Source organism: Pinus tabuliformis, chromosome 2_1 (assembly GCF_031772625.1).
Source record: "Pinus tabuliformis cultivar Carrire ecotype Pingquan chromosome 2_1, CPIR1, whole genome shotgun sequence".
In the NCBI taxonomy this organism is placed as follows: domain Eukaryota; kingdom Viridiplantae; phylum Streptophyta; class Pinopsida; order Pinales; family Pinaceae; genus Pinus; species Pinus tabuliformis.
In genome coordinates this window covers 91,943,029-91,958,957 of record NC_142299.1, presented here as the reverse complement: position 1 = coordinate 91,958,957, position 15,929 = coordinate 91,943,029, and the positions used below count along the sequence as shown (strand labels likewise).

At 37.3% G+C, this 15,929-nt stretch overlaps 2 protein-coding genes across 3 annotated transcripts in view; both read right to left on the bottom strand.

Annotated features, from left to right (window-relative positions):
• Window positions 1-2,149, bottom strand: part of LOC149198925 (uncharacterized) — a 42,054-nt gene extending 39,905 nt beyond the window's left edge. Inside the window, exons 1-3 of one of the 2 annotated variants that reach the window (XM_089402225.1) lie at window positions 2,042-2,149; window positions 1,730-1,938; window positions 1,333-1,479 (exon numbers count right to left, since the gene is read on the bottom strand). In XM_089402225.1, the coding sequence (XP_089258351.1) occupies window positions 1,333-1,479; window positions 1,730-1,938; window positions 2,042-2,129 (444 nt within the window). In that variant the 5' untranslated portion in view covers window positions 2,130-2,149. The remainder of the gene's footprint in view (window positions 1-1,332; window positions 1,480-1,729; window positions 1,939-2,041) is intronic. The other variant, XM_089402226.1, reaches the window with a different exon arrangement.
• Window positions 2,150-13,470: 11,321 nt separating this feature from the next.
• On the bottom strand, window positions 13,471-13,994 carry LOC149198924 (uncharacterized). The gene is made up of 2 exons (XM_089399329.1): window positions 13,858-13,994; window positions 13,471-13,754 (listed from the first exon to the last, which is right to left on the bottom strand). Exons 1-2 carry the CDS (start codon window positions 13,967-13,969, stop codon window positions 13,495-13,497), a joined length of 372 nt encoding a protein of 123 aa, XP_089255455.1. The 5' UTR covers window positions 13,970-13,994; the 3' UTR covers window positions 13,471-13,494.
• Between the last annotated feature and the right edge of the window lie 1,935 nt (window positions 13,995-15,929).

Here is a 15,929-nt window from a genome sequence, read left to right as displayed (position 1 = left end):
GTAACTAGTTTCGGTTTTCATAGTTGTTATTGTACTCATTTCAATATGTATATCTTAAGTAACAAACAAAAGAAAAAAGAAAATTGTTATTTTAAAGGCATGGGTTTCGTGCTTCTTATTGATGGTCTTCTAGGTAAAAGCATGTTCTTCATGCTTCTAGGGTTTTTTAGGTCACGGGATTTATTGTTATGAGTCAAGAGAGTCAACATCATGATTATAAGACCCTTCTGGGCAAAATGTACCTTGTAAAAGAATTGATTTTGTCTAGAAAGTCCTAGAAACCTCCAAAGTACAAGTTAGCCCTGGCAGCTACAAGTCAACCTAAAGGAGGGAATTCGACCCCCTAGAAAGGCTATAAATAGGAGCAATTTCGACCTCATTTGGCACATTCACACACACAAGTTCGATCTCTCAAGAAGAAGTTCGACTTGAAACTGGGAGAAGCAAAACAAGAAGAGTGAAGGTCTAGAAGACAATGAGAATCCAAAAAGAAAAAGAAAGGCTTGTTTTTGGGCTCCATCTTTCTCACACGTGCGAAATCTAGGGTTTCTATAGCTTCCAGGAAGGCTGAAACTGCAAGTCCGAATTGCAGGAGATCAAGTTGCAGGATCAAGCTGTTGGAAGGGCGAGTATTCTAATTTGACTTTATTGACCTTGGGAGACATTGTCTTGCTCAAAGAAGGATCTCTTGAAAGATTTCCATGTGCCTGAATTAGGGTTTCTGCAACAATTACAAAGCTGAAGTTGCAGGGTCGAAGTTGGGGGACGAAACTAAAGTTAGAAGCAAGTTGAAGCAGGATCAAACCTTGCCAATCTGATTTACTTGGAAGAGCTTCTTGGAGGGCTGACTTGGTACTTGGAGGAGGACTTGGTCTAGGCTTTGAGTGTTGGTTGTCTCATTTGAAGCAGATTCTATAAGAAGAAAAGAGATTTTATGGGTTTTCACTTTAGAGGGGTTTCGCCCTGACTTGGAGGCTAATTTAGGTTTCTACTGCCTTTACTATTCTGCTCTTGATAATTGTTTGATGAAGAAGATCTAATTAAAAAAACAAAAAGATAAATAAAGTTCACAAGCAATTATTAAAGTTAAGGAAAATCTAAATTAATAACTGCCATATTGCATTTTCCAACACTCCTATGCCCTGAAAAACAGTTGGTGTATTCCCCTTAACATTGGGGTAACATAGAGCTAATGCTTTGTATGCATTTCGTAATGGTTAGAAACAACCTTTATTGTCACATAGAACATGAGTTTGACGTTTTTTAGGCTTTTCTTGCATTTTTGCTTTTAAATGAGCAAGAAAAATACAATAACAGGAAAGGCGTACATACTTCCAAGAGCCGGAGGAGCTCGCTTCTCCGATTGATAAATGGCAGTGACGAATCCTCCTCTGTAAATATGCGTTTTAAATCATCCTCAAAACCGTTCCAGTCCCTTTCTCCATTTTCATCAAGCTCTCTTACGTGCCCTAAAACGACCTAACTACACGGAATCCAAAATGGAATTAGAGCTCCTTCACTTTCTATCAAGTTACAGTCAACACAAGATCGCTAGCAACGTTAAGCAAATGCCAGATTCTTTTCGATTAATAAAGACATTTAGCCTAATCTTGGCAGATATTTTAGTTCAGAACGTGAAACCCTAAAAGCTTCATATCTGACACATTTCTAACCCAATTTACTTGATATTTAAATCTTGGAATGTCAGTTTCTGTAAAGCATCAGTTACCTCCGTGCAAACTCGGAGCAGCAAGCCCTGATCAGCGGCGGAACTTGAATTTGGTATAGATGAATTAACCAGAACCTTTACTAGAGGGATCGCGTGTGCTTCGACTCTGTCAAGTAAGAGAACTTCCTCCATATATCTTAGCGCAATTCTCTCTTGCAGATTACTGCAAGAAGAATTGTTGATGTCTGGAATGTGCATGAATACCATAGCTGTAAAAAGGAGCAAAGTCTCCTATATTAAATTTCTGCGTTAGAGAGCAAAGTCTCCTATATTGTACAAGCGATTTGCGGAGGTTGTAGAATTTAGGAGTACCTTTGAGCAGCTGTGTGCCGATGTCTTTATTGTCAACCAGCTTCTCGACGATCCATTCCCAGGGCAAGGCCGCTGAAGCTTTGGCCATGGCGGATTCCTCTATTCCGCCCATGAGCCGGTAATTTACACGACACGCATGTATAGCATCGCAATTCGCGGTTCATTGACGGCAATCATCTCCTCAAATATGTTCGAAATGGAAAATGTACTTCGAGGGCCCATAAGGCAAAAATATCAACGTGATAAACCAAAAGCTTTTGAAACGTTAGAAAGAGATTGCTCCTTTGAACACTACCCAGTATATTTTTGAAGTGGGTAAAGGGAAGGATAGAAGTGTTATTTAGTTTAATTATAGTTAAATTAGAGTAAACATATTGAATTCAAGCTAGTTTTAAGATTTAGAATTTAATTTTTGTTGTTTGGTAATTTGTACAATTTAAAAGTAAGGTGTTGATTTCAATGTTTGTGTGAATTTGTAGAATTTAAAAGCAGGGTTTTGATTTCAATGTTTGTGCAAATTTAGTTTTTAAAAACTATAATCTATTCATTCTAGTCAGGAGATTTTGTTTTGGTGTATTTGGGCAATTTCTACATATTTTCTGCACCTCATCATTGTTGAATTAACTCTGTTGGGTTGAACGAATGGTTGGAATCAAAGTAGCTAAAAAAGCTTGAACAGGTGCAAATCGTTGGATGGGATGATCGCAGACTAATTAAAGTTGCAAAGGTTTTGAAATATTTGATAGGATGTTCTTCATCTCCCCTTAATTATATCTAAGTTATATTAACAAAATAGAGTTTATAATAATTGGTATATTTTTCAATTGGTGTTTATAATAATTGGTATTTTTTTAATTGAAAAATAGTAATTTAAAATAAATTTAAGATTAACAATGGAAATTGATATTAGCAACCCATGACCATATATCAACTAATTACCATATATTATAGGATGTTTGCAATGATTTCAAATTGCAACATAGCTGTTGTTTCTCACTGTGATGCGTATTCTCTTACCATGAGTGGCGGATGTTCATGCATTCCCTAATGCCATCAATAAACACATTTTTTTTCCATCCACGTTACAATCAAAGAGCTACATTTAATGTCATTGTCCAAATATTGAATTTATTACATAATTAAATAACTACAATTAATTCCATGAAATTACTAAATGAAAATGTCGTGATTATGTTACATGCATACTATTATAAGTTTTAGGAATATAGTTAAGACTCCAAAGATTGCAAAATACAGGCAATCTTATTTTATTGATTGGATTTGGATTACCTCGAGAGTACAAGAAATATTTAGATTTTATTAATTGGATTTAAAAAATCTTAGCGATTTTTTTAGGCCTGTGAATTTGTATTTAGATTTTATTAATTGGATTTAAAAAGCTTGGCGATTTCTTTAGGCATGTGAATTTGTCTTAAATATCACTGGCTAGAGATGCCAACATAGAACATTAGTAATGGACCTTTTAATTATTTTTGCAACCTCTCTTACCTTAAAAAAAATAATCTATCAAAAGCCATAATGGTTAGACACCGTGAGAGGACATTTATGATGGCCCATTTAATTATTCTTGTGGCTTCAGTCCTCCCTCCTGAACCTAATGCAATGAAATGACATATAATAGTTCTAGAATGAGAGGCCAAATGGAGTAGCATTTCAGTTTAGGTCGTGATGTATCAGTGACATACAATTCACAGTCCGGTAAGAAATATGGAAGGCAGTACCAAAATGGAAATGGTAGCATAAATATGGGAGAGATAAAACTAAGATTTAGTTAATGCAAATTTTAACAAGATTATCTCTGAAAAGCATTATTAGGTTTTATGTTATATACCTAGGGGGGATAATATGGGGTACAAAGGGAGGTACCCAAGGGAATAATGTAATAATGGGATGGGCCATAGTAATAAATAAGGTGGTTAACCCGTATCATGTAAGGGACCACAAGTAGTTAGTAATAATGTAATGGGCCCATGGTATTAGATAGATGGTATTGAGGGAACCATGGTAATGACCCATGGTATTGTATGTATGAGGCCTATATAGAGGCTAAAGACTCCACATTGAGAGATGTCCAAAATATAGTTTGCAGCACCAATATCTTTCATGTCGAATTTGGAGGACAATTGGGTCTTCAAATCCTGGATAATTTCTTTGTCATTTCCAATCAGCAACATATCATCCACATACAAGACCAGATAAATAACACGGTCACCAATTAATTTAAAATACACACAGTGATCTGCTTTGCTTCTAGTGAAGCCAAGTCCCCATATAAATGTATCAAATTTCTGATACCACATCCTTGGTGACTGTTTTAACCCATACAGAGACTTCTTTAACTTGCATACCAGTTCTTTCTTACCCTTCACCGCAAAGCCTTCGGGTTGCTTCATGTAGATTTCCTCTGCCAGATCCCTGTGAAGAAATGTTGTCTTCACATCCATCTGTTCAACCTCAAAATCAAAAGCAGCAATAACGGATAAAAGTATCTAATAGAGGATACCTTGGAAACAGGAGAAAAAATATCACCAAAATCAATTCTCGGCACCTGGGAATAGCCTTTTGCTACCAACTAAGCTTTGTATTTCTCCACCTTTCCTTCAACATTTGTCTTCTTCTTGAACACCCATTTGCCGCCAATGGGTTTCCTTCCAGCCGGCAACTCCACCAGATCCCAAGCCTCATTTTTCTGAAAAGATGCCATTTCATCAACCACGGCCTCTTTCCAGAGTTTTCCATCCTATGAATCTACTACTTCCTTCATAGTTCTAGGATCATCATCGGTAATAGATAAAGAAAAATTTGAACAGAAAGCAAATGGACTATACCTTTCTGACTGCCTTATTTCTCGAACTGATCTTCTCAGACCTGGAGTTTGTGGCTCTTCATCTTCTGATTCCTCCTCTGTTGTAGAGTCTGATTCTTCTTCCTTAAGCTCAAACTCTATCTTCTCAGGTTCCTTTGGTTGGACTTCATGTTTAATAATGTCTTTCACCTCTTTGAACACCACATCTATGATGTACACAACTTTCCTTGTTATTGGGTTCCAAAGCTTATAACCCTTTAAACCATCCTTATACCCAATAAAGATGTACTTTTCAGATTTACTATCCAACTTGGTGCGATTCTCCTTTGGAACATGTACATATGCATCACATCCAAATACCCTCAGATGTGAAAGAGAGGGTTTCTTACTAGTCCATACCTCTTGTGGAGTCTTATCCTCCAACGCTGATGAAGGTGATCTGTTGACCAGGTAACATGCTGTCTCCACTGCCTCTGTCCAGAATTCCTGTCCTAACCTGGCACTACTGAGCATGCTTCTTGCCCTTTCCATCAACGTCTTGTTCATTCTTTCTGCAACTCCATTTTGCTGAGGTGTATATGGAGTATTCTTCTGCCATGCTATACCACACTTCTTACAGAATTCTTCAAATTCCTTACTGCAAAACTCTCCACCGTTATCTATCCCAACACCTTTATCTTCTTCTCTGTCTGGTTTTCCACCAGAGTCTTAAATTCTTTAAACCTGTCAAAGACTTCAGATTTCTTCTCAAGGAAATATATCCATGTATTCCTTGAGAAGTCATCTATAAGTGATACATAGTACACAGACTTACCTAGTGATGGAACTTTCAAAGGTCCAAACACATCACTGTGCACAAGCTCTAATATATGTTTCGCCCTCTTACCACCAAAGGGGAAACTCACTTGATTTTGCTTCCCATATACACAATTTTCACAGAAATCAAAATCCAGAGAGCTATTACTCATACCTTCTACCATACCTTTACCATGAAGTATTCGAAGGCCCTTCTCTCCAATATGTCCAAGCCTTTGATGCCATAGCATGGTCTTCTCTCCAGAGACCACTAGATTTTCTGCTCCAATTTCAGGAACCACAAAACTGTTGCACCCATCAACAACAGTGCTACCTTGTAGCTTATACAGATTTCCAGTCCAAACTCCCTGCATCAATACTAGTGCTCCCTGAACCATCTTGCAGTTATCCTTCTCGAACACTGTTTTTACACCTGCATCATCCAACTTGCTTATAGAAATCAGATTTTTGGCTAATGTAGGAATATGCAAAACACCCGGAAGTGTTCTAACCCTTAAACCTTGCAACTTCAACCTTACTTTTCCGCAACCAACAATTCTAGCCTTCTTATCATCCCCTAAGAAGACATCACCACCATCGTATTTCTCATACTCGCAGAACCACTCTCTATGGGGATTGAAGTGAAAGGATGCACTTGAGTCAATCAACCATGCCTCATGATCTACATGTGTACTTGAAGAAGCCAAATACACATCCCCACCTTCATCTGAGGTGGTTTTCACCTCTGCAAAAGGAGCATCATCAGATCCCTTTCCTTTATTAGGAGCTTTAGATTTACAGTCCCTTTTGTAGTGCCCTTCCTTTCCGCATTTCTAGCACACCACCTTTACAGGTTTTCCTGGAGATTTAGATCTCCCACTCGATGACTTATTTTTGTTTCTGTTTTGGGACTGTCCTCGTACAGATAAGGCATCACCATTCTGGCTCTCCATATTTTTCCGTCTCATCTCCTCTGTCAGCAAGGATGAGACTATTTCATCAAACTGCAAGGCAGTTGCATTGCTACCTATTGCAATAACCAGACTATCCCACGAATCTGGTAGAGAACACAACAAACTGATGCACTTATCTTCATTTGAAATTTTAATATCAACAGATGCTAATTGACTTACCACAATATTAAATGCATTCAGATGCTCTGTCACTGAGTCTCCATCTTTCATCCTCAGGTTATACAACTTTTTTTGCAGGAACAGTTTATTCACCAGAGACTTAGATTGGTACAAATTCCCTAACTTGTCCCACAAAGCCTTCGTCGTAGCTTCCCCTGATACATTCAGCAATATTGAATCTGAGACACACAATCGTATTGTGCTCTTTGCCTTCCGATCCAACTTCTTCCATTCTTCATCGGACACTCCCGTTGGTTTAGTACCTGGATCTACTGCAATCCACTGATCTTTATCCACCAACAGATCCTCCATCTTGAGTTTCCACAACTCAAAAATCTGACCATTAAATTTCTCAATCTCCAGCTTTCCACTACTCGCCATCTTCTTTCACCACCAGAATCAATCTCGCAGATCTCCCACTGAACAGGGTCTACCACAGGCCCGAGCGAAACCCCTCAGCAACAGAGGCGTCCCCTTGAAGCCAAAACAACTCTGATACCAAATATAAGTTTTAACCCCGTACAGAAATTACATGCATACGAATTCTAAAACACATAAAATAAATAATGCGAGAGCATAACACATAAAACACATATACACAGATATTTCCCTTGGATCCCAAAACCGGACTACCAGCTTGATTTTTCATTATGTTCCTTTCAATGTTACAATACATATTTATACATGCCGAAGCATCCAATACCATGGACCGAAAACCATCGCGTCCAAAACCATGTGCAAAAAACATGCACAAAACCATAATTAGGTCTGCCCAACCTAATATAGGGTCCAAAACCAAAATTTTCCAGGGCGTTGCCCCGGACTCCATAGAGTGGGGTTACTTGCACCCATCAAACCCCCTGTGACTCCTGTCGCTACGCAATCGGCGCAACAAAGGGGGGGTTCCGCCCCCCCCCCTCTTCTAACCCCCTGGTTAACTACGTGGGCTAGTCGTGGAAAGAATATAACACAACCCAACAAGAATAAGGACAAAAATTTGAATAGGTATACAATATTCCATACCCACATATATGGGAAAATAAAAGTAGTCAACAGGGATTCAGTGCAACTTTTGAGGAGTTATGTCAACGAAGTTACATTGAAGTCTTCATCATGATGACTGTATCTTATATCCTTATCATTACTGAGACAGTGATTACTATTGAATAGACCTAGTTACATTCCTTCATTATCAGATTGCTGGAGCTTTGGTACTGCTTTTTCCTTATAGACAGAGATGTGATCTATAAAACAAATCCATGATTGCTCATCCTCGTACCTAGTACTCTATAGGAATATCATGACTACATACATTTCATGCCTTATCCATGTAATGCAAAGACTGTCATACTAAGGGTTAGCTCTCCATGAAGTTTAGACCTTACTGCAATAACCCCATCCGAAATCTATACTTCCTTGTCCATTTGAGCATTGATTCATAGGCAGTATATCGATTTGATCTGCGTCTATATTATGCTTATGAGTTCTGGTCATGACTGCACCTAATACCCTAGCCGAGGTGCAATCAGACCCTGCCTTTCCATGCGTGGTCTTGAATGTGTGCTCTCTGCCTTCTTGACTGCAACTCCCTTACCCGAGTCCTTGACTGCTTGTGGGGCACGTGATCATGTTGTTTGCACCCAATACGAAGCCCTCCTTCCTATACGAAGCACTGCTTCCTGCACCCTATACTTGTCATCTCAGAAAATGCAATTAGGGCTTGCTTCATTGACTGTAAATTAGGATAGTGTACATCCTAGGGCACTCCCTCTATGCTCTTCTTCATCAAACCCAAAACAGAATGAAGAGAGATTACAAGAGTGTGTGTGTCAAAGTGACTTGAAGGCCACCTCTATTTATACTAAAACTTGGAGGACAAGTGGGGGTAATTTGGTTGCTGGCCGACCTTGACGAGTTGTCACATAACACAAATAAATTCATATCTCCATGAATACATGTCGGAATCGAATGATTTTTAGATCAATCCTACACCTCTCGACGAGAGGAATCCAAGAAAAATATTAGCGGCCATAAATAAGAAGACCCTCATGGAGTTTGGCCCTAGTTGCCAATTTTAACAGAAAGGCTTGAAAGAGGAAGATTACAAGAAGGTTGTTGATCTCTCTTAGAAGGAGATCTATTTAAAAGGCTCATTGAAAGGTATCTTTGAAGAAAGCATCAAAGGATCTTGATATCATTCATCACTCTTGAAAGTTGTTGTTGAAGGAACCATATTTCAAGGATATCACTGAAGTCTCTTTGAAGATCTTGAAAGCATCAAGATAGTTGGAGACATTATCAAAGAAGAAGACTCTTGATTGACAAGTATCATATTATTTCTCTATGTCTGAATCTACGGGATCATATGGGTTCTTTCTGCAAGGAAAGCAATAAGCTCATTGGATCAACAAATTTCCTAGCATGGAAGAAAATGATTGACCTGGCACTTGCGGAACATGAAGTAATGGAATATGTTCTTGGTGAAGTTGTTGAACCCAGCAAAGATAAAACTCAAGAACTAGCAAAATAGTTCCCTTTGTTGTTGATTTAAAGACTTCTAAGGTTGTGTATGATAAGCTAGTAAAGTTGTACTCTATAAGTACATCAGGTCAAAAGATTTACTTGAGAAACCAATTATATTGTATAAGGAAATCAAAGGATGAAGACACAGCCTCCCATCTGATGAAGATTTCTAAAATAAGAGATCAATTGCATGGTCTTGGGGAGACAATTATTTACTGTGAGATGACCATTTGTGTATTGAATGCTTTGCCACCAGAATGGAGCAATTTTGCAACTAACATTTACTCTAAGAAAGATACAACTCCTTTTGATGAGTTGTGGACTCAATGCATCTTGGAAGAGAGCAGGATCAAGGCAAAGGATGACATTGAATCAAATGAACAATCTCAAGCCTTTATTGCAAGAACCAAGGATTTGAAGAAGGGAAAGTTTGGAAAGTCCAAGAAGAATCCAGATATGTCGAGGGTTCAATGCTTTGGATGCAATGAATATGGACACTTTAAAAGGGATTGTCCAATCAAGTAGAACAACAAAAGAAAGGAAAGAAGTGAAGCTCACACAATTGAAGATAAGGGAGAACCAGAGAAGAAGCCAAAAAGAGAGATGTCAAAGATCTCTACTATTGAAGAAGGCATCCTCTCTAACAGGTTCTTTATGAATTTAATCTTTCCTTCATTTAGAATAGCATGCATTGTTGTTTACTCTAGAAGGGTTTTGATTTTGTATGGCATCATAGGTAGAAGCATGTGATAGTAGAAGAATTGGAGTCTACTTAATTAATTTGCTTCAATAAGAGTCATCTAGTTTATGAATTAGAAGATTAGGACCATTTTGCGTATTATTGTTCATCCAAGCATTATCTAACATTATGTCAGAGGTAGTCATTTTGCTAAGATGGATCATCAAGATCCTATAAAAACCATCATTTTGGAAGGTTAAGCATTATGACAAGGTTAGTATATATTCCATATAGTGTGGAAACAATACTCTTGAAGGATGAGAGAATCCAGTTGGTCAAATTGAAGGCTCATTTAAGGTCAAATAACTAGATGATTATATGGATGCATAGGGATGCATATTAGAAGTAACTCTTCTCTTGGGTAGGATTCATATGTACAGAATCCTGTAGAAAAAGTTGACCATAAAATATGCTTACTATGGTTATACGATGCTTAAAAGAAGAATTTGACTTACTCTAGAATGAATAAAGGATCAAGACTTTCTCACTAGATTATATAGAAAAGTGATCAACATCCAGTATAGTCTCCAAAACAAAATTATAACTTGTAATCAAGTTCGATCCTTGGGCACTATGATGCATGAAGGAAGATTCTTGTGGAGATGGACCATGAGGATGTCGATGTTTTGATGAGAAAGCCATCACAATGAGGTAAGTCTAATATTTTGTTATTGGTTATATGGTTAACATATTACCTTGCTACCTAGAAAGATATTGCAAGAATATATGATGAATGTTAAGGCAAGCTCAACATATGATCTTGGTAATTATGAAGTCAAGATGTTTTCATCTTGGGATTAAAAGGTAGCAGTGCAAGAAGATAACCTGCAGTTCAAGCTCATATAAAGGAGATCACTGCCATGAGGAAGTTATGATTAGCTTGAAGTTTGGTAAGGCTCAATATAATGCCTTCATTAATGATGAAAAGATGAAAGTGATGTACAAGATTGATGACATGAACCCTGTAACAAGATTGAAGGAAGAAGATGGCTCCAAGATACCTAGAAAAGAAGAAAGCTCAACATAATGAGATACGAAGGAAAGAGGGAGCCATGCATCTATCTTCATAAAAAAACAGGTAGTTGATACTCTTATGAAGACAAGCTAGAAAGCTTGTGGCTATGACTTTCTAATAATAAAAAGTTGTGAATCTCCTTTATGCTTTAGAGGGAGTATGAAGTCTACAAGATATTAGTGAAGGAGCAAGAATCTATTCCAAGTAAGAATAGGGATCTCCTCTCTGGTTGAGAGGGAGTGATGATGAACATCACATGTGCATTCTCTTCTTCATGTGTCATGCACTTGACCAGGACTAACAGCGATAAGTCTAAGTGAAAGACATGGAGAGAGAATGGTGGAGGATTGGATAAGCATTTGTGGTTTCCTTAAGGATAGACAATCCAAGAAAGGAAAGGTATCGACATTCTTTGAGGATAAGACAAGTATCCAAGATAAGATTGGTCGAAGAGGACTGATATTATTTAAGGATTAAGGGATAAAAATCCAAGATAAGAATAGTCCTAAAAGGACATACCTTGTGAACATTAGGATGAGGTATGTGCCTTAGAGGTAATGTGATGTCTCATGTAAAGCCTCCCAACATAATGCTCTTAAATGAAATTGAGCTTGTCTAGTTAGGCCTCAAAGACAGTGCTGGTTATAATGTCGATGCTTGCAATTGCCTTATCAATCTGAATCTTCTTATGAGAACTCTTCAATTTGAGAATGATGTTGTACTCTTCAGGGAGTGTTGAAAATGTAACTAGTTTCGGTTTTCATAGTTGTTATTGTACTCATTTCAATATGTATATCTTAAGTAACAAACAAAAGAAAAAAGAAAATTGTTATTTTAAAGGCATGGGTTTCATGCTTCTTATTGATGGTCTTCTAGGTAAAAGCATGTTCTTCATGCTTCTAGGGTTTGTTAGGTCACGGGATTTATTGTTATGAGTCAAGAGAGTCAACATCATGATTATAAGACCCTTCTGGGCAAAATGTACCTTGTAAAAGAATTGATTTTGTCTAGAAAGTCCTAGAAACCTCCAAAGTACAAGTTAGCCCTGGCAGCTACAAGTCAACCTAAAGGAGGGAATTCGACCCCCTAGAAAGGCTATAAATAGGAGCAATTTCGACCTCATTTGGCACATTCACACACACAAGTTCGATCTCTCAAGAAGAAGTTCGACTTGAAACTGGGAGAAGCAAAACAAGAAGAGTGAAGGTCTAGAAGACAATGAGAATCCAAAAAGAAAAAGAAAGGCTTGTTTTTGGGCTCCATCTTTCTCACACGTGCGAAATCTAGGGTTTCTATAGCTTCCAGGAAGGCTGAAACTGCAAGTCCGAATTGCAGGAGATCAAGTTGCAGGATCAAGCTGTTGGAAGGGCGAGTATTCTAATTTGACTTTATTGACCTTGGGAGACATTGTCTTGCTCAAAGAAGGATCTCTTGAAAGATTTCCATGTGCCTGAATTAGGGTTTCTGCAACAATTACAAAGCTGAAGTTGCAGGGTCGAAGTTGGGGGACGAAACTAAAGTTAGAAGCAAGTTGAAGCAGGATCAAACCTTGCCAATCTGATTTACTTGGAAGAGCTTCTTGGAGGGCTGACTTGGTACTTGGAGGAGGACTTGGTCTAGGCTTTGAGTGTTGGTTGTCTCATTTGAAGCAGATTCTATAAGAAGAAAAGAGATTTTATGGGTTTTCACTTTAGAGGGGTTTTGCCCTGACTTGGAGGCTAATTTAGGTTTCTACTGCCTTTACTATTCTGCTCTTGATAATTGTTTGATGAAGAAGATCTAATTAAAAAAACAAAAAGATAAATAAAGTTCACAAGCAATTATTAAAGTTAAGGAAAATCTAAATTAATAACTGCCATATTGCATTTTCCAACACTCCTATGCCCTGAAAAACAGTTGGTGTATTCCCCTTAACATTGGGGTAACATAGAGCTAATGCTTTGTATGCATTTCGTAATGGTTAGAAACAACCTTTATTGTCACATAGAACATGAGTTTGACGTTTTTTAGGCTTTTCTTGCATTTTTGCTTTTAAATGAGCAAGAAAAATACAATAACAGGAAAGGCGTACATACTTCCAAGAGCCGGAGGAGCTCGCTTCTCCGATTGATAAATGGCAGTGACGAATCCTCCTCTGTAAATATGCGTTTTAAATCATCCTCAAAACCGTTCCAGTCCCTTTCTCCATTTTCATCAAGCTCTCTTACGTGCCCTAAAACGACCTAACTACACGGAATCCAAAATGGAATTAGAGCTCCTTCACTTTCTATCAAGTTACAGTCAACACAAGATCGCTAGCCACGTTAAGCAAATGCCAGATTCTTTTCGATTAATAAAGACATTTAGCCTAATCTTGGCAGATATTTTAGTTCAGAACGTGAAACCCTAAAAGCTTCATATCTGACACATTTCTAACCCAATTTACTTGATATTTAAATCTTGGAATGTCAGTTTCTGTAAAGCATCAGTTACCTCCGTGCAAACTCGGAGCAGCAAGCCCTGATCAGCGGCGGAACTTGAATTTGGTATAGATGAATTAACCAGAACCTTTACTAGAGGGATCGCGTGTGCTTCGACTCTGTCAAGTAAGAGAACTTCCTCCATATATCTTAGCGCAATTCTCTCTTGCAGATTACTGCAAGAAGAATTGTTGATGTCTGGAATGTGCATGAATACCATAGCTGTAAAAAGGAGCAAAGTCTCCTATATTAAATTTCTGCGTTAGAGAGCAAAGTCTCCTATATTGTACAAGCGATTTGCGGAGGTTGTAGAATTTAGGAGTACCTTTGAGCAGCTGTGTGCCGATGTCTTTATTGTCAACCAGCTTCTCGACGATCCATTCCCAGGGCAAGGCCGCTGAAGCTTTAGCCATGGCGGATTCCTCTATTCCGCCCATGAGCCGGTAATTTACACGACACGCATGTATAGCATCGCAATTCGCGGTTCATTGACGGCAATCATCTCCTCAAATATGTTCGAAATGGAAAATGTACTTCGAGGGCCCATAAGGCAAAAATATCAACGTGATAAACCAAAAGCTTTTGAAACGTTAGAAAGAGATTGCTCCTTTGAACACTACCCAGTATATTTTTGAAGTGGGTAAAGGGAAGGATAGAAGTGTTATTTAGTTTAATTATAGTTAAATTAGAGTAAACATATTGAATTCAAGCTAGTTTTAAGATTTAGAATTTAATTTTTGTTGTTTGGTAATTTGTACAATTTAAAAGTAAGGTGTTGATTTCAATGTTTGTGTGAATTTGTAGAATTTAAAAGCAGGGTTTTGATTTCAATGTTTGTGCAAATTTAGTTTTTAAAAACTATAATCTATTCATTCTAGTCAGGAGATTTTGTTTTGGTGTATTTGGGCAATTTCTACATATTTTCTGCACCTCATCATTGTTGAATTAACTCTGTTGGGTTGAACGAATGGTTGGAATCAAAGTAGCTAAAAAAGCTTGAACAGGTGCAAATCGTTGGATGGGATGATCGCAGACTAATTAAAGTTGCAAAGGTTTTGAAATATTTGATAGGATGTTCTTCATCTCCCCTTAATTATATCTAAGTTATATTAACAAAATAGAGTTTATAATAATTGGTATATTTTTCAATTGGTGTTTATAATAATTGGTATTTTTTTAATTGAAAAATAGTAATTTAAAATAAATTTAAGATTAACAATGGAAATTGATATTAGCAACCCATGACCATATATCAACTAATTACCATATATTATAGGATGTTTGCAATGATTTCAAATTGCAACAGAGCTGTTGTTTCTCACTGTGATGCGTATTCTCTTACCATGAGTGGCGGATCTTCATACATTCCCTAATGCCATCAATAAACACATTTTTTTTCCATCCACGTTACAATCAAAGAGCTACATTTAATGTCATTGTCCAAATATTGAATTTATTACATAATTAAATAACTACAATTAATTCCATGAAATTACTAAATGAAAATGTCGTGATTATGTTACATGCATACTATTATAAGTTTTAGGAATATAGTTAAGACTCCAAAGATTGCAAAATACAGGCAATCTTATTTTATTGATTGGATTTGGATTACCTCGAGAGTACAAGAAATATTTAGATTTTATTAATTGGATTTAAAAAATCTTAGCGATTTTTTTAGGCCTGTGAATTTGTATTTAGATTTTATTAATTGGATTTAAAAAGCTTGGCGATTTCTTTAGGCATGTGAATTTGTCTTAAATATCACTGGCTAGAGATGCCAACATAGAACATTAGTAATGGACCTTTTAATTATTTTTGCAACCTCTCTTACCTTAAAAAAAATAATCTATCAAAAGCCATAATGGTTAGACACCGTGAGAGGACATTTATGATGGCCCATTTAATTATTCTTGTGGCTTCAGTCCTCCCTCCTGAACCTAATGCAATGAAATGACATATAATAGTTCTAGAATGAGAGGCCAAATGGAGTAGCATTTCAGTTTAGGTCGTGATGTATCAGTGACATACAATTCACAGTCCGGTAAGAAATATGGAAGGCAGTACCAAAATGGAAATGGTAGCATAAATATGGGAGAGATAAAACTAAGATTTAGTTAATGCAAATTTTAACAAGATTATCTCTGAAAAGCATTATTAGGTTTTATGTTATATACCTAGGGGGGATAATATGGGGTACAAAGGGAGGTACCCAAGGGAATAATGTAATAATGGGATGGGCCATAGTAATAAATAAGGTGGTTAACCCGTATCATGTAAGGGACCACAAGTAGTTAGTAATAATGTAATGGGCCCATGGTATTAGATAGATGGTATTGAGGGAACCATGGTAATGACCCATGGTATTGTATGTATGAGGCCTATATAGAGGCTAAA